General features: G+C 48.9%; 1 protein-coding gene across 4 annotated transcripts in view; it reads right to left on the bottom strand.

The window, feature by feature from the left end:
- PLXNA4 (plexin A4) overlaps window positions 1-18,338 on the bottom strand; it is a 684,054-nt gene that overhangs the window by 601,321 nt on the left and 64,395 nt on the right. For all 4 annotated transcript variants that reach the window (XM_045028652.1, XM_045028703.1, XM_045028642.1 and 1 more), the window contains one exon: window positions 10,729-11,986. In XM_045028652.1, the coding sequence (XP_044884587.1) occupies window positions 10,729-11,907 (1,179 nt within the window). In that variant the 5' untranslated portion in view covers window positions 11,908-11,986. The remainder of the gene's footprint in view (window positions 1-10,728; window positions 11,987-18,338) is intronic.

Here is an 18,338-nt window from a genome sequence, read left to right as displayed (position 1 = left end):
CTAGACTAAGACACTCTATAGCTCTGGGTTCAACTCCCAACTGTATCACAAGCTTCCTCTGTGACACTGGGCAAGTTACTTAGCCTCTGTGTGCCTCAGTTCCCCATCTGTAAAATGGGCCCCAATGATTGGAGGGGAGGGATAGCTCAGTAGTTTGTGAATTGGCCTGCTAAACCCAGGGTTGTGAGCTCAATTCTTAATAGGGCCATTTAGGGATTGGGGCAAAAAAAATCTGTCTGGGGATTGGTCCTTCTTTGAGCAGGGGGTTGGACTAGATGACCTCCTGAGGTCCTTTCCAACCCTGATAGTCTATGATTCTGATTTGTCTATTTACAGTGTAAACTCTTCAGGAGAGATACAGTCTCTTACTAGGTACAATGGGGCCTCCAGGTTCTCCTTCAATAGTAATAACAATGAACAAGTTGCTGTGCTGCTTTGGGGAGATTTGCTTTCTACAAAGTCGTGTGCTGGGTGCGATCTCATAGGACACCCCAGGAGCATTGAAACATCATGTAAACATTTTTTTAAGGACATTGCCAGTTTAGTGCACTTGCTGGTTCTTTAAATATTGAGTCCAAATCCAGCCCTGACTTACACCCTACATAACTCCGCTGGAGTCAGGGAAGTGAGAGGGGGCGGAAGTCAGTGCACGACAAGGCCCAGAGGGCAAAGCTAAATTCAAACGTACCCTTGACTCCCCTTCCTCAACAGAAGGGATATTGTGAGGCTCCGGGCCCGCGGCCAGTGGTGCTTTAAATAGCATCGGGCTTGTAGGGAGAGCCCGAGTGCCTTTGCTTCTGGCTCTTGTAGGACTCTTGGATTCTGCTGCTTTTTTTAAAAAGCGGTTACGTAACTATCCCCTTGGGCTGGCAAACTTGCAAGGCAACGCGAGGTCAGGCCTGGTAAGTAGCTGTTCACCTGGCATGTAAACAAGTGCAAGGCAATCATATGGAGCCCACAGAAAACCTTAGGCTAAGCCACGTGCAATGGAGCTGCTGGGTCCCTGGCAGCCGAAGCGGCTAAAATCAGCTCCGGAACAACAAATCTAATCGGTTGCGAGACATATGGCAAAGAGCAACCTGCAGCGGCTCAGACAAACTCAGCAAAGCTCTTTCTCCACTCAGGCAGCCAGGGCGGGGCTGCTGCTTAGCACACCTGCGAGAGACCCCGCCCCTGGGGCGGCGAGCACATCACACCAAATGCAGCGCGAACGCGGCCTGCAGAGGAGGGGGCGACACGGCGGGAGGGAGCTAAGAGACACTGCCTGAAACATCCCAGACACAACAGCACTACTCAGCAGCCTCGGGCCCCATTCCACCGTCAATGGACGTTGTGTGTGAGCAGGGTCAACAAGCAAGCAAGAAGCCAAGAGAATGGCACACAGCGCAGGGTTAGGGCAGCCGGCCATTTAAAGGGACAGAAATCTTACATATTTTTAAAGTAAATATATTTTAAAAGGGGGTTGATCTGCAGCTTTATTTTTTTCTTTACAAGAAATTTTGGAGGGGAGCAGAGAGGAGAGGAGAGGACCGGAAGGAATTTACTTCCAAGGGATATTTGTTTTGCAATGTTACAGGCTGACAAACTGAACTAGTGGAGGATTATTATTGGCGTTACCATAGCGTGTACTCTCTGTAACAAGGACTACTTTCTGCTGTGGATAATACTTGATGCCTCTAATAAATAACATGTCTAGGGCATTAGGCCCTGATTCAGCAATGCACTTAAGCACATGCTTTGACTTGAGTAGGTGCGTACGTGCTTTGCTGCAGCATGGCCTTATAAAGGCACTTTTCAACCATGAATCTCAAAGCACTTTACAGGGCAGCTATCAAGTAAAAACTATGCAAATGAGATGTCATGTTAGTATGGGCGTGTCCATTCAAATACCAAACTTCAGCCTTTGAGCATGCCCAGTGTGAACTGGATGAATAATGTGTGAATAATGCACAAGGCATTATTTCTGGGCCTGTTACTGTTCAACCTGCTGTCCTGGCTGAGCAGGAGTCAGGCTAACCTGCGTGTCTTATATGTTTAATGAAAGTGTTGTGTCCTCTCATCTGAGAGACCGGACTCCTGAGTGCTTCTGAAACATTACAAAGGCTTTGCCCGAGGTCGCAGAGGTCATCAGCAGGAGAGCTGGGACAAACCCAGTTCTCATATACTCAGCTCCACTGGGCCCCAGCTGTCCAGTCTAGAATACTCCATGTGTTCAGTACACTCTACCTACATCAGCTAATTAACCTGCATGGCTGCCTCCGTGGAGGGGTTAAGAACTGCTGGGCACATTTTACAGAGGAGAAGCTAAGGCACAACGAGGTAAAGTTCCTTGCCCGAGGTCACACAGCAAGTCAGTGGCAGAGCTGGACGCTGAACTCAGCAGCTCTAGTCATCCAGCCCTGTCCTCGTTCGACCAGAGTGCAGGGATAATAAATGGAGCCCTTCCATAGCATGTTTCACCTAGAGACGAATCTGCTTTACCAGGCAGGTAAAGGTCAGATGCGGGAGCCGTAGCACAGAGACGGGCAAGAACTTGTCCCAGGTCCCATTGTGATCATCTAGTCTGACCTCCAAGCCATAGCACCAGCCCGAAACAATTCCTAGAGAAGCTCTTGTAGAAAAACCTCCAATCTTGATTTTAAAATGGTAAGTGATGGAGAATCCACCACAACCTTTGGTAAATTGTGCCAATGGTCAGCTAAACTCACAGTTAAAAATTCATGGCGTATTTCCAGCCTGAATTTGTCTACTTTCAGCATCCAGCCATTGGATCATGTTATACCTTTCTATGCTATATTGAAGAGCCCATTATTAAATATTTGTTTCCCAGGTCAATATAGACTAATAACATCACCTTTTAGCTGTCTCTTTGTAAAGCTAAATACAGCGAGTCTGTCACTGTAGGCAGGTTTTCTAACCCTTTAATCATTCTCAGGGCTCTTCTCTGAGCCCTCTCCAATTTATCAACTTCCTTCTTGAATTGTGGACACCCAAACTGGACACAGTGTTCCAGCCGTGGTCACACCAGTGCCAAATATAAAGGTGAAATAACCTCTCTATTCCTGCTCAAGAGTCCCCTGTTGGTAATCTATGTGGATTTAGGAAAACTGAAAAAGGTAAGACGTGTGAGTAATGGAATGAAGCGGAAGGAAAATGTAAAGGAGGATAGGAGGAATACTTCCCAATGTTGCGATCATGGAAGAGTCCCTAAGGCTATAGCTTGGTAACTATCTCCCTGGTCACAGCCTCAGCAGACACTGAACCTGAGACCTCTGGATCTAAAACACATAATAAGCCTTTACAGGTTGAGCTACAAGAGCAGCTTTATTAGTTCAGAAGCACCCATGGACTCAAACTGCTATGCTGTCCACTAGAGAGAGACAGAGCCCCAGCATACTAGTGCATCTTACATCTACACTGCGGGATTTACCGAAAATATTCCCACTGGTGAGCGCAGTTACATGAATTAGTCCCACGGAAGTTGATAGGCTACTGCTATCAGGAACTACTCAGAATGAGAGAGTGCTCAACTCATACTGACATGAGTGCAAGGATCATATGTGCAAAAATGCAGAGTCCAGAACCCTTTACTGAACTTGTCCTAAACTGATCCAATCGTCATCCTTGCGTGATCCTTGCATACACGGAAGGTATGGGAATGCCACACAACCCCATGCATCGGAGGTCCCACCTCCTTAATTCAAACGCAACTGTCCATCCATTTTTCAAAGAGAAACGGATATTTTCCTATGCACTGAATAAAAGTTTTAGCTGTACAATAATCCACCACCACTCCCCTACTGTTCCTGGAGACTGAAAAGGGGAAAGCTAAGGCGAGAGGCCACACAAGGCTTTGCTTTTGGTACTACTTTTCTCCTAGCCTCTGGAAATGCTGGCACTTCTTACCACACCGCCACCCATCTCTACGGAGGCGTCTATTTTGCAGAAAGAACGCTCCAGGTGGGGATTCCTGGGAACAATTGACTAGCAAGTGGCAGTGTCGTCCAGTAGCCAGTGCACAGGACAGATTCAGGAGACCAGAGTTCTATTCTGAGCTGCGCATTGACCTACCCCATGATCTTGGGTGAATCGTGTTCCTCTTTGTTTCAATTTCTCCATCTGTAAAATGGGGATAATGATACTTTCCTTACCCAGTAAAGCACATTGGAATCTTTGGATGAAAAATGTGGTGTAAGAACTTGGTATTATTATTGCTAGGACGGGTGTTTGTTCTCCCAACAAAAGCAGAAATCAAAATTGATAACCCATTGTAGGGGAGGGGAGAGATGAATAGTAACACACTAACATTCACAGCCACTTGCGCATCACAGTTGCATGGCACGTGGATCTTCAGGACAACAGCAAGCATAGAACTCAATTGCTCCTATATTAAGAACATAAGAACGGCCATACTAGGTCAGACCAAAGGTCCATCTACCCAATGTCCCATCTTCCGACAATGGCCAATGCCAGGTGCCCCAGAGGGAATGAACAGAACAGGTGATCATCAAGTGATCCATCTCCTGTCGCCCATTCCCAGCTTCTGGCAAACAGAGGCAAGAGGCACCATCCCTGCCCCTCCTGGCTAATAGCCATTGATGGACCTATTCTCCATGAACTTATCTAGTTCTTTTTTGAACCCTGTTATAGTCTTGCCCTTCACAACATCCTCTAGCAAACAGTTCCATAGGTTGACTGTGCATTGTGTGAGGAAGTACTTCCTTTTGTTTGTTTTAAACCTACTGATTTCATTTGGTGACCCATAGTTCTTGTGTTATGAGTACAAGTACAGACCCCCTACTGCTTGAGCTATAAGACCCTCTGCCTGTAGCTGCTAGCCATAGAGGGTCTATGACACACCATTAAGCAGTCTTGGTTCTCGCCCACAGGATAGTGGTGCACCCATCAGTCACCACGTTATAACATTTTGCACTTGCACAGCATGTTCCGGGCTTGTCATCATCAATGCAGCGAGGGTGAGTGACTCGCCCAAGCTCACATAAAAAGGTTAGTGGGAGGGTTGGGAATATACCCAGGAGTCCTGACTACCATTCCCCTGCTGAAACTACTTGGCAACTCTGCCTCCCTCTGATTCACACTTTGATCCCTCAGAATAAGAGGCTATTCGAGCACTTCTTTAGCTGTCCTCCCAGCCAAGCCACTCACCAGGGAATAACTTCGAAGCCCCCCCAGATATGCCCCCCAAAGCCCCACTATCCTACAGTGGTGGGAAATTATTGTACAACCCTTTGAGAGCTCCTGAGCTCAGAAAGGTTTTTGTCCAGGGCTGCCACAAGAAACAAGAAGAGATTGAATACAGTAATTTAGACCGTCAAACTCCATTTCCTGCCAAAAGACAAACGAAAATACACACAAAAGGCAGCAGTCAGGTGGTGGCTGAGGGCCGGCGCTTGATTATCTTGGACAGATATTTCACTAGAGTATCCTGGCGGCAGTGGCTAAGGTGACACCTTTTCATTTAAGGCACTCGGCTTTGTTATGCTGCAGTTCATCAAGCAGGAGCTTGTGAAAAATAAGAATCCAATCAGACAGATGAAAAGACCAGGCTGCCAGGATGAGCGGCTGAGCTTACTCCTTCGCTCTCCAGAATAGCGAGGGTCAACGGAGGAAACCTTCCACATCACCACCCCAGACACCGTGGTTGGGTTTCAATCCCCACCCAGCACCCAGTCAGGTCATCTGCTCCCTTCCCCTGAGGTCTCCCAAGCAAGTGCTATGACACCAGTGCTATCTTCTGGGAGATACCCGCTACAATCCCATCCCACTCTGGTGTGTCAGGGCAGCAGACCCCCTGGTTGTTCCCAGCAGCAATGGGTGTAGACGGCTCCCCTGGGCCCTGAAGATGAACCGCAGAATGGAGAGTGGACTCCAACTAGCACCCTGCTCTGGGAAGTACCCTCCCTTTGGGGAGGCTGCCCCAGGAGGAGGCTCACTAGAGGAGGCTCCCCCCAAAACGTTGATCCTTGGGAGCAGTAATGTCGATGGGCTTCAGCCAGTGGGAGATAAGGAAAGACAAACGGGCAGGTGAGCGGGATCCTGAAGGGCATCCCCTAAAATAAGTTAAGGATTTTTAATGTGGATAAAAGCAACAGCACACGGTAGCCCAAGGTGCCAGCACTTCCCAGGTGGGCGAAGGCACCGGGCTTTTAAATCTTGTGAAGGATAGTCCAGTGGTTAGGGAGTAAGCCTGGGACTCGGGATTCCTGGGTTGGATTCTCTCCTCTACCACAGGCTTCCTATGTGACCATGGGCAAGTCACTCAGTGCCCATCTGTACAATGGGGATAAATAGCACTGGGGACTTGGCAGGATAAATGTTTTTAAAAGATTGGAAGCGCTCAAATACGACAGCGTTGGGAGTCCTATAAGTACCTGAGATAGAGAGAGAAACAATGCACCTGAAACCTGTGGAAATCCATTATGCCCAAACCATGGGCACCGGAACGGGGGGGCTGGAGGCCATGCCCCCCCCACACACACACACTTTTAAAAGTGGAATGGCTATGACTGCCTTCCCCTTTTTACCAGCTGTAAGGGCAAGCAACGGGGGGATGGGGCAGAGAGGAGCGAGCGGGAGAGAGGGATCTGGGGGGGGGGGCGGGGAGAAGAGGCAGTGTGGGAGGAGACCTCGGGGGAAGAGATTCTTCTTCACTTCCTGTCCTAAACTCCTTAGTAGTAGAGCTGGTCTCTCTCCTTCTCCCCCCAGTCCCCATAGGTATAGAATGACATTTCATGAAACTTTTTGAAAGTTCAAAGTTGTTTCCCTGTCACACGGTTTAAAAAGTAAACCTACTTGTGCTGGTTGTTTTTAAAACGCATTTTTTTCCCCAAAAAATTGTTATCAAACCAGCCACTGAAATGGTAGGAGCGCCAACCTCCTACCAAACTTCGCTATCCATGGAAAATGTCAATAATCATTTCGATAAACATTTGGATTTTAAAAGTGACAAATAATTGTGATGAATGAAACATTTCAAAAAAGAGATGAGGTCGGGGCGGGTAATCGCTTTGATTGGACCCATTTACGTTGGTGAAAGGGCTAAGCTTCGGGACGACACAGAGCTCTTCTTCAGCTCCGGGAAAGGGACTCACAATGTCATCGCTCAGCACAAGGGTGTCACAGATCAGGAGTTGGCGGATTTCCCAAGAGACTGTTCAAGGTGAAGTGGGCAGTTAACGTGCCTACAGTCCTAGGGCAAAGGAGGGTTAGCAGAGCGGGTTACAGATAGTGATCGGTGATGTGATTGCTGAGCCTTGTGGGATCAAATGTATTATTCAAACGTAAGCTATTCTTATCTCATATGTACACAGTGCTGACGGAACAGGGGGATGCTGCAGCGTTACCTGGAACCATTCATCACCCAAGTGAATAATGCCTGTTTGAAAAGCCACCGAGCAGTCATAAAAAATGACCAATTTTCCCTGATTTATGCTGCAGATTAGTAACTACTGCCTTCTGCCCTTAAAAGGGAAGGAACGTGCACTATCTTTCATTCATCCATTTATCTGCTGTTCTTCATTCTTCCCTTTCTGAAAACTTTACTTGGTGAGAAAGTTTGTGCTGCCAAAACCCTGCTGCTCTTGGTTAGTTTACTCCCCTTCACTCACTCTCACTCTCACACACACACACACACACACACACACACACACACACACACACACTCTCTCTCTCTCTCTCTCAGATTTTGTAAGCAATGGCACCTGGTACTTTGCCTCCAATTCACTCTGCAAGCCAGGCCAGCTCAAGCCTTAGGGCCATTAGCTGGAGAGACTCAGACCAGCTTCTTCTGCCCAAGCGATGAGCATGAGGCTTGGTGCACGCAGGCCAGCTGAGTCACCAACTCAACAGCTCATTCCGCTTGATGCCAGCGGTCACAGCTGCCGCTCTGGCTCAGCAGCAAGGCGCTCTGACTGGCTGGAGCAGTCAAGTGCAGCACGCCCCTCCCCGTCTGCTCTGTAATTATTCGTGTGCATGCTGCAGTCCCGTTACTGCCGCGTGCCGGGATGGCTCACTGATAAGACTCTACGAACTTGGTTGTGGCTGTGAACAACCATTGCACGGGGAAGGAGAAGGAAGCAGCCACAAAGCGGGAGGGAATCGGATTTTCTGTTAACTGCTTGCTGCCCTATTCAAAAAACATGGGGCCGGAGGAGCCGTACCCTGTGATCCAGCTCACGGCAATGTGTCTACAGCGTGGGGGGCTATTGCTGTAGCGTTTAGGAATGAACTCTTTGTTTACTACAGGAGAGCAAAAAAATCAAGACCTATGTTTGACCACATCTCTTAAAAGCCCAACCAGCTCCGCCTAATCTCTGTCAGTCTCACTGTAGCATTCCCAGAGCTTCTCACCACCCACCCCGTGGGTCCGCCGAGGCCTTTGGCCAGGCTGGGGACTTCCGTTTCTGATGGCGAGGCAGCAGTGTAGCCTGCCACCCTTCAATTCCCATTGTGCTGACAGGCAAAGCCGCTCTGTGGATACATTTTACACATGCAGCCATGCTGGCGGATGGCTGACAAGGGCTGTAACTGGGGCAAATCACCAATGGACAGAAGGCCCTAGAGAGACGTCTATCCCAGACATCTCTGCAGCCACCTCCACTTACTGAAAGACTACACTGTCCAGGCTTAGGGGCTGGGTTCTGCCCGCTGTATTTAAGTTGAGGAATTAGTACCGTTCCCGGGGGCAGCCCACTGAAATCCAGAGGGCTGCTTCCCGAGCAAAGTGCTTCTGGACGTAAGGGTTCAGAATCGAACAATACTCCGAATCGTGCCTTTCATTCGGGGCTCTCTACGCACTTTCTCCACTGTACAGATGTAGACTGAGGCCCAATAATGCTTTGGCAGCTTTCCCTGCCTGGGTCACAGAGCAAAGCTGGGAAAGGAACAGAGTCCCAGTCCCTTGCTCCAACCACCAGGCCATGCTCTCCCTCCAACTCTTTGCTCACGTTCTCCTATGCAATGTAATAGTTGTTTTCGTCGAGGACTCATTATAGGGACCACAGGGAGCTAACTGTCCCTTTTATGGCTTAGCAATGCCACTGAAATGATGGGGTTAGTGAGGTTCTGTGTTTTGTTTCAGCGTCCCAAACTCCCAGCACGACTCGCTGCAGGAGTATGTCTACAGGCAGCACATACCCCTATGTGGGGAGGTTTAGCGGCCCAACCAAGTAACCCCAGCGGAAAGTCCTCAGCTTCAACCTAAGGGCAGCTCTTTGAAACGGCCATGTGCCAGAAAATCAAACCCAGATGTACCCCTGGGGTTGATCCTTCTCCCACTGGAGTCAACAGGAGGGTTGCTTTGGCTCCAATGGGCAGAAGGAATCTGATTCAAAGAGAGGGCCTGATTCTCATCTACACCAAGGCCTCTTTCTACCAGGAGCAGAGATGGGATTTCTGCCCACTTTCAGGCTCCTTTACGCTGCCAGTGGGCTAAACATACAGGGAAACTACCCACAGAAACTAAATCAGACAATTTCTCTGCCAGTGAACCAAATGGGGACTCCCCAGAAGAAAGCGGGGTGGGTACCGTGCGAATCAAAGAGGAGGCATTCCAAGTCTGCCACCTGACTGGGGGGCATTCCACAGGGCTTAGTTTGCAATGAAAGAGGCGCCGGAGCTCTGGCACTTATTTTACATTCATAACTGATACAGCAAGCCCAGAGGTGCCGGGGCTATGAACTGCCTGCCAAGCCTAGAGGTACCAGGCTCAGCAATGCAAGCCCAGGCACAAATTAAGTGCTCACGTTCCGACTCTGCCATTCGTCCGGGGGGCAGTGGAAGCACACTGTGTTTTCCATTCTCCCTTTGCTCAGACTTGAACTTGCCTCTCACTTGACAGAGCTAATTAAGACGGAAAAACCAAAGCACAGCGCTCTAACTATTACATGCAGCCCCGATGCAGTGCACGCTGTACTGCTGATTTCGGTACAGCGTATCAAAGGCTGCAATACACCGCCCGGGTTGAGGCAGATCCCAACAAGTGTAGCCTACACCATCAGTCAACACAAGCATGCTTGGGCTTATTTGCAGAATAAACCCAAGCACCTCGCCCCCTCCCCCCCCGAATCTTCCCCTTGAATCTTGTAGTATTTAGCTCTGATCTTCAAGCTATTCCCTTATCATTTTTTGGTGCACAGACATTGCAGAACTGGCTCTGCATTGGGAATTGGGGACTTCAGTGGGTTAATGGTCTATGTTCCAGACCCCTAAAAAAAAAATCAAGCCATTTCTTAGCAAATCTCACTGTGCAAATTAGTTTAGACTCTGCCTCAAATTAAGATTTTTGGGGTAAAATTCCACTCAGAGGTGCCACCATAAGGGGTCAGGGTTTCAGTGGTGCAGAGGATTTGTGCTGGTCTTCTGGATGGAGGTGGAATTTCATCTCTAATTAATTATTTTGTGGAATAAAAACTAAGTAAATAGGAGGATTCCCTCAGAATATCTCAAAGCACCTTACACTAATTCTTTAACAAATCACAACCCTGCTGTGAGGTAAGAAAGCATTATGCTCCCCAATATACAAATAGGAAAATTGAGGCACAAAGAGGTCACATGGTGAGTTGGCAGCAGAGCCTGGCATGGAACCCAGTAGCTATAGCTCCTAGTTGTCTGATCTACTCAGTAGGCCACACTGTCCTGGTACAAAACAGCCACATAAAGTAGCTCAGGTGGTGGAGCTCAGCATGGCTGGTTAAACACGTGACTTACCGCGCTGCTACAGGGAATGTCCTTGACTTTGAGCCAGGCCAGATCTAAGGTCCCCTCTCCCCTGTAGCAGGACTGAAGCCTTTCTTTGATGCGGTCGTTGATCTTTTTCAGGATGAAGATGCACAGAGCAGACTCATCCAAGGACTTCATTTTCCTCTTCTGCCCCTTGGAGAAGACTGTGAAAAGGATATCGTCGTCGGGGCTGGCACCCAAGGACCTGGCCAAGATGGCACCTGCTTTTGATAAATAGGCTGCTTGGAGGAGCCGGTACTCCACCCCGTTCTTCTCGCAGCCAATGGGCACCTCAACGTAGGAGTTGAAGGCTGCGTCCTCCTTGCAGAGCCGGACCAGCTTGGAGGTGTAGACCTGCTCCTTGGTGGTGGAGCCAGGCGGGGAGATCATCTCGGGCTGCAGGGTCAGAAAGTAGACGAAGTTGCCGCTGCTGAAGCCGTAGATGTAGTAGATGTCGAAGTCTGGGATGATGGTGAACGTGTCTGAGGGGATCTTGATCATGGAGGCCACGAACTCGTCGTGAAAGACGTAAGCGAACATCCCGTCCGCCTCGGAGTTCTTGGTGAGCTTCCTGCTGGAGATGGTGGGGAAGTACTCCGGCTTGCCGTCCACGGCTGTGGCGATGAACAGCTTGTCATCCATGTGGCTGTAAGAAACAATGACTCCAAAAACAGAGCCACTCTCGTTTACCCCAGAGAGGTAATGCTCCTTCTTATGGAAGGGCTCTCCCAGCTTGAAGAGGTCCTCCAGCCTCAACAGCTTGCAGATCCCCTGGTAAAGGCTCCCACAGGCGATCAATCTGTTCTCCTTGTAGTCTATCAGGAGCATCTTGTTGATATTGTTAGTGAGAGTCAAGGGTTCATTGCAAGTCTGGACTATCCTGGGAGGATAGCACTTTGGGTTATCCTCATCCGGACCAGTCTGGTGGGTCACCAGAACTTTTAGGTCATTGGAGAGTTTGTAGATCCTGTTGACGGCCCCCAAGTAAATGTGCCCAGTTTTTTCATCAACCACCAAGTGGTTAAAAGTCCCCTCTGCCTGCTCTCCGGGGAAAGTGGCAAAGGGCCTCTTTGGATGAGGCGGCTGTTGCCTAGCGAGGGATGACATCATAGTAGATAGGAGCAGGTGGGAAATCAGGCAAGTCCATTTCCACATGGCCGCCGACATGGTTAGAAAGTTTTGTATTCCCAAGCGAGTGAGGATGCGGAACAGCAAGTGTTTTCAAAGTCCCTTCGTGGATTTTGTCCTACAAGCAAAGGGAGAGGAAAACAAAAGTATATTACTATGGAGAATTTCCCGCCCCTCCAGCCTTCAAAACCATGTCATCCTCAGAGCACATTTAATTGCTAATGCCACCTTTCTCATCTCTGCTCTCGCTCTATAAAACCAGCACAAAGGAACCCTCCTGGAAAGAAAAGACGGGCAGAAATCTCATGGCAGATTAATAACCAGCCACACCCCCCCCATAACACAACAGAGAAATGCATTGGAAGCAAGCATAATGTAAAGGGTTAATGGCCACAGATATGGATGCGTATTTGCATTACGAAGCCCTGGCTTTGACAGGGGTCCCCTTGTGCTAGGCACTACATAGGCACATAGTTCCTGTGCCTGCGTTTACAATCCAAACAGACAAGACAGAATGAATTATGATCCCCTTTTTACAGATGGGAAACTTGAGTAGAAGAGAGATTTAGTGACTTCCCCAAGGAATGGGTAGCAGAGATAGGAATTAAACCCAGATCTTCTGTAGCCAAGTTCAGTGCCTTAACCACCCTTTCTCTCTGGTAGAGAGTCACCTCTTTCCTAGAAGTAACTAATAGAGTCAGTGTCCCTCCCTCCCTCTTCTCCTGGTGCCGTTCCACTTTGTGTAAATGAAATATTCATAGGACCAGACAGGAGGAGAGCCAGAAAGAGACACTGACTCTATAGCCTGGTTTTTGGCCCTGACCTAGGACATGGGACACCTAGGTTTAGGTCCCTGCTCCAAATCAGATAGGGCAGGAACTTTTTTTCTGCATCAGAATGAAATCAAAATTTTGAAACCTTGAAATCTTTCATGAAACAAAACGGTTTTCTGTTCAGCCCCAGTGGGAACCCAAACCTTTCCGTTTCACGCCTTGGAGCTGCAGTTTTTAGTGCAGACAAAGATGATACATATACTGGCACTCTGTGTCCTTCTAGCCTGTCTACACTATGCACATAAAGGAGTTTCCCAACACCATTGTCCCGTATCACTGCAAACGCTGAATGGTGCTTTAACTATGTAGGTTTAAAGAGACAGCTGTAAGTTGGCATAGGTTTTAAACACACAGCTAAGTTCCCCTCTTTACCCGGAGACAGAACCCTGCTTTAGCCATGTTTGAAGACAGCTCCATTGTTATTGGGTTCCCTGACATAGTTGCATCTGTATGGTAGCCAGGACCTGTGAAACTGCACCTCCTCCTCTTCATAGCTGCTTATTTAACAAAAGCCAGTTCAGGTCCTTTGAGTCCTGCAGAGCTCATACAGCTACCGGAGACTGAGCTGGATTTCATTCTGGCTCACACATCACATGTCGAACTTTCAACTAAGTGCTGAGCGCAAAAGTCTTATTAGAGGCAACCATTAGAGCATGCTCCAAATCAAAGACAGTCACAATCCACACACCCCTGAACATTAGGCTGTTCAAAGCCTGGGTCAGACTTTCACGAAGTGCCTCTTCTCTCTTTGTCAGGAGCAGAAGCAAAACTCCTTTGGAACCCGTCTCAAAGGGCAAGGCTCTGCCACCCCTACTCATGCTGAGTTGTTCCACTGATATAAATGGTGTTAATTATGAAACAAGGGTGGTGAGATCTGGTGCTAAGGATTGCAAGTGGGAAGGTGAACACAGCAGGATTTTCAGATCCCAGAGAGTTGAAGGTGCGGCTAAGGCCTTAGAACCACTAGGCTAGATCCACACCTAGTGTGAATCCACTAACATCAATGGAGCTACAAATATGGGGGAGGGATATCTCAGTGGTTTGAGCATTGGCCTGATAAACCCAGGATTGTGAGCTCAATCCTTGAGGGAGCTGGGGAAAAAGTCTGTCTAGAGATTGGTCCTGCTTTGAGCAGGGGGCTGGACTAGATGACCTCCTAAGGTCCCTTCCAACCCTGATATTCTAGGATTTACATCAGCTGAGGGTCTGGCCTATCTTCTTGTGACTTGGAAACTGATCAGATCTGACCAGAAAGCCACCCAGAAGGAATAAATCTGGCATCACACAGTCACTTTTCCGAGTTTTTACGCAATTCAGGTCTACACAAAAATCTCACAAAGGACAGTTGCATTTCTCTCCTCCACCCACCCCCAGCTTTAATTTTCCAGCTGCTGCATTTGACACACGCTGGGCAGAGGTCATGCTGAGTTTACTTGAGGCATGTTTACTTTGGCCTTCTGGTCCAACAAATATTTTGAAAATCAAGTTTACACAACAAAGTTCAAGAGACTCCCTCTCCCTCTCTCTCTCTTTCATCAGTGAGAAACAGTTCTCTCTGCAGCCAGCCAGTCACACGGGGCTGTAAGCAGGGCTTTTAATAATCTTTATTATGATGGATAGAGTCGCGACGGGATGAGTTGTCCCTGTGCAGCGATTCCTCTTCAGCTCCTGTCTCGAGGGTGGACTCTTTCAAAGGAGAAAGCTGGACCCAGTGTTCTGAAATGTCACACGGTGCCCCCCAAAACTAGTTCTTGTCACTTGTGAATTACAATCTGTGTTTCTAATGGCTGCCTAGACACCGGGGTGATTGGAGCACTAGAAATACATAAGGGGAAAAGCATCTTTTAAGAGAGGTTTTTATTACTTTTTCCTCTCTCTCAGCCCTGCAAAGACAGCACAGCTACAGGATAAGGAAACAGGTTCTATGGTGGCTCATGGGTCAAGCATCACACTGTTAACCAAGGCCCCAATCCTGCAGTGAGGTCTGCCTATACAGAGCTCATGGTTGGGTCAGGAAGCTAGGGTCCAAACGCAAAGGAAAATTCATCCCATGGTAGCAGCTAGGCAAGCTGACTGAAAACAACTTGGCTACACAGGGGTTATGGAGAACACACGCCAGCCTGTAGAAGCTTGGAGGCATAAGCCAGAAAGAACCCAGCTTGACTTTCAGATGCCACAAATACTTTTACAGAGTATAAAGTGCACTTCAAAATAGTAAGCCTCATGGGGGAAAGTCTTCACATACAGGGAGAAGTCTAACAAGCGTCTGCCCTGCCAGTCACTGAACAAGACAGCCCCTGGCCTAAGATGTTCATCATCTAAACAGATCGGGGGACGGGCCTGGGGGAGGTTCTGCCTTAGAGGTTTGGTTGGTTTCTTTATTGAGGTGTGAGGGGCAGGCAAGGCTTAGTGATCTGAGAGATTCATAAAAGAAAGGAGTGTTGACAAAGGTGAACACCCGACGTCCTGAGACAGAGGGAGTGCTAGGCACAGGGACAGCAGAGCTGAAAGCACTCAGGAGATATAGGGTCTATTCCTGACTCTGCCACTGAGCTGCTGTGTGACCTTGGGAACATCCCTTCACCTCTCTGTTTCTCCTCCCACCTTTTGTCTCGTTAGTCTGTTAGTTCTTCAGGACACAGACTGTCTATTACCAGGTAAATATACAGCATCAAGCACAATGGGGACCCAATCTCTGATGGAGCCTCTGGGTGCTACAATCATTGTTTGGGTTTATTTAAAAAAACAACGAAGTGTTTGTCACAGCATAGGGCAGAGACATGGATGCCTGTAATTAGTTATTTACTGAGCAGAGAGTGGGCAGCGTTCCTGCCACATCTTAGATGAGGCACCAGAGAGAAAGAGAGCGTTGTGCATCTCAAAATGCTTATCACCCACATCAGGGGATGGTGAAATTACAGCCACTGGGAAGACAGAAACAATACAATGCAGTAAGAATACCCAGCTAGTCACACCGCAGGGCCTGAAAGAGACTGATTAGAAAACAAATAAACATGGAAACAAAAGATAGGAAGGGAGCAGAAAATGAGATCTGGCATTCAGGCTTTGATCTATTTCAGTGGTTCTCAAACTGTGGGTCAGGACCCCAAAGTGGGTCACAACCCCATTTTAATGGGGTTGCCAGGGCTGGCTTAGACTTGCTAGGGCCCCGGCCTGAAGCCCAAGCCCCACCGCCTGGGGCTGAATCCGAAGCCCGAGGGCTTCATTCCTGGGCAGCGGCGCTCAGGTTACAGGCCCCCTGCCTGGGGCTGAAGTCTTTGGGCTTCAGCTTTGCCCCTCCACACCACCCAGGGCAATGGGGCTCGGGCGGGCTCAAGCTTCGGTCCTCCCTTCTGGGGTCATATAGTAATTTTTGTTGTCAGAAGGGGGTCGCGGTGCAATGAAGTTTGAGAACCCCTGATCTATTTGCTTACCAGGGAAAACAAAAAAAACCAGAGCCCAAGTCAGCCTCGTGCAGAGATCTACAGTGCAGCCTGCACTTAAGGATTTGACTAAGTGTGAAGTTGTGGCCTGTGGAGACTTCATGTCCCAGCATGCAATGCTCTATCTTGATCCAAGTTGACCATCAAGATAGATTAGTGCATGCTGGGACCTGTAGTCCATATTGAAAAAATATGCAAATTACAGGCACTGTATCTCAAGTTACTGAATGCTCCTCAGCTGAGACACAGTATTGAGTGATCACATCTGTGCTGCCTGGGTATCCACATAGAATCACAGATTATCAGGGTTGGAAGGGACCTCAGAAGATTGTATAGTTTAACCCCCTGCTACAAAGCAGGACCAAATCCCCAGACAAATTTTTATCCCAGTTCCCTAAATGGCTCCTTCAAGGATTGAATTTACAATCTGGGGGGGTTTAGCAGGCCAATGTGCAAACCACTGAGCTATCTCTTCCACCCTGAAGCAATTGCACATAACACTGAGCAATACCCCCAAAGCTCTGTCCCAGCATGCACTGGGCTCAATGGAAAATCTGAGATGAGTTCTCTATGCTTCTTCACCCCCATGGGACTTTGGAGCAACTGGGGTGGGGCAGATTGCCCTCGTCCATGGAAAACTCTCCATGGTGCCCCTTGCAGAGTCTCATGGGCAGCATCCCCTCAGAGGCTGCAGCCAATCCAGTGCAGGGACAGCTGCCTGTACATGCTGGCCTGACCTCCCTCTGTATGCCCCACCCACACCAGAGCAAAGGGGACACTGCGAGACCTAATGCAGCATCACGCAGCACTAACAGCTCACAGGATTTCCGGGATGACACCGCTAGACAGAGCAGCCAGCCCCTCTGCCACACCCCCTAGGCCCATATGGCCCTGATCCTGCATGACCTCCATGGGATGCCAGAGAAGGAAGATATTGCTCTCCCCTTCTGCACCCCAAAGGGGAGCTGCACCAGAGCAGAGGTTACATTGTGCATCAAAATGGCACCTGGGAACCTAGGAATTGTCAGACTGGACCAGACCCAAGGTCCAACTAGTGCAGTGTCTTATCGCCATCAAAGACCAGTACCCGCTGCTTCGGAGGAAGGTGGATGAACCCCCCAGGAGCAGAAGCAGGACAATCTGCCCCCTACATTCAGTCTCATCTTGGTTAGAGGATACCATTAGGCCCTTCCTCAGGAACCTCTCGTGGGCGATTCCAAAGACAGGCCAGCGTGCAGCCCTCTGGGAAGAGGTCAGCGCATCCCATGGTGAGGGCAAAGTTTAGGAGCAATGGGGCTACAGGCAACTCACGTGATATTCAAACTACAACACAAGGATCGCATGACATGTTAAGCTCATCCTAAAACGCAGCAAGTTTCAATGGGAAAAATGAAACAAGCTCCTTTTTGCCCAAGGAAGGAGAGGGTGGATTCAAAAGCAGTTTGTACACAGCGGGGGCAAGGGGTTGGCATGTGAATCTGGAGCAGTGCACAGGGAGGGGTGAGTGCCAAGCCAAAGCAGGGGGAGAATTCGGGTTTGGATTCGGATTCGGCAGCACCAAGGTCACACAAAAGACTGAACTCGCTTCACAAGCTGTGGCAGGGGCTCAGATTTAAAGCAGCCCGTGCTGGAGCCCAACCCTGATTTCCCCTGACTGCTATTGTAAACCCTGCCATGAATCTCTGCCCCACCACAGCTGGATCATCCCCCGGCATAAACACAGGAGATTAAACATTCCTCCTTTTGTGACACACACCCGCTTCTGGTATGAACAGGTGGAAAACGGATGAGATCAACGGATCTTGATTATAGTCCCATCCAACCGCAGAGATTGTGAAAGATCAGCTGTGAGATTTGGGCCCCTGGGGGGCTGATCCTCTGCCAGAACAATCACTGATGATATTCCAGCTGCACTGGGCCAAGACAGGCCCCTTTGGGTTCAGGATCAGCTAGGTGCCAAAAATCAAAGGACAGGTTTGAATCTAGGATACGAATGAGACACCATCCCACAACCAGAGGCGTTAGGGGGTTTCTCAGCCAACAACTCCAGCCCCCCAACTGGTCTGTGATTAGAGAGAGAGTCAGGTCTCCGCTGCGACACAGAGCCTGACCAGAGTGATTCGGCGAGTTCTCTTCAAGCCTGTGCCCAGTTCTGCTAGGAGACGCCTGCTGTATGGGTTTAGCAGTTAATGAA

This window comes from Mauremys mutica, chromosome 1 (assembly GCF_020497125.1).
Source record: "Mauremys mutica isolate MM-2020 ecotype Southern chromosome 1, ASM2049712v1, whole genome shotgun sequence".
In the NCBI taxonomy this organism is placed as follows: Eukaryota; Metazoa; Chordata; order Testudines; family Geoemydidae; genus Mauremys; species Mauremys mutica.
The sequence above is the reverse complement of the archived record's forward strand: the minus strand, read 5'-3'. Positions and strand labels throughout refer to the sequence as shown.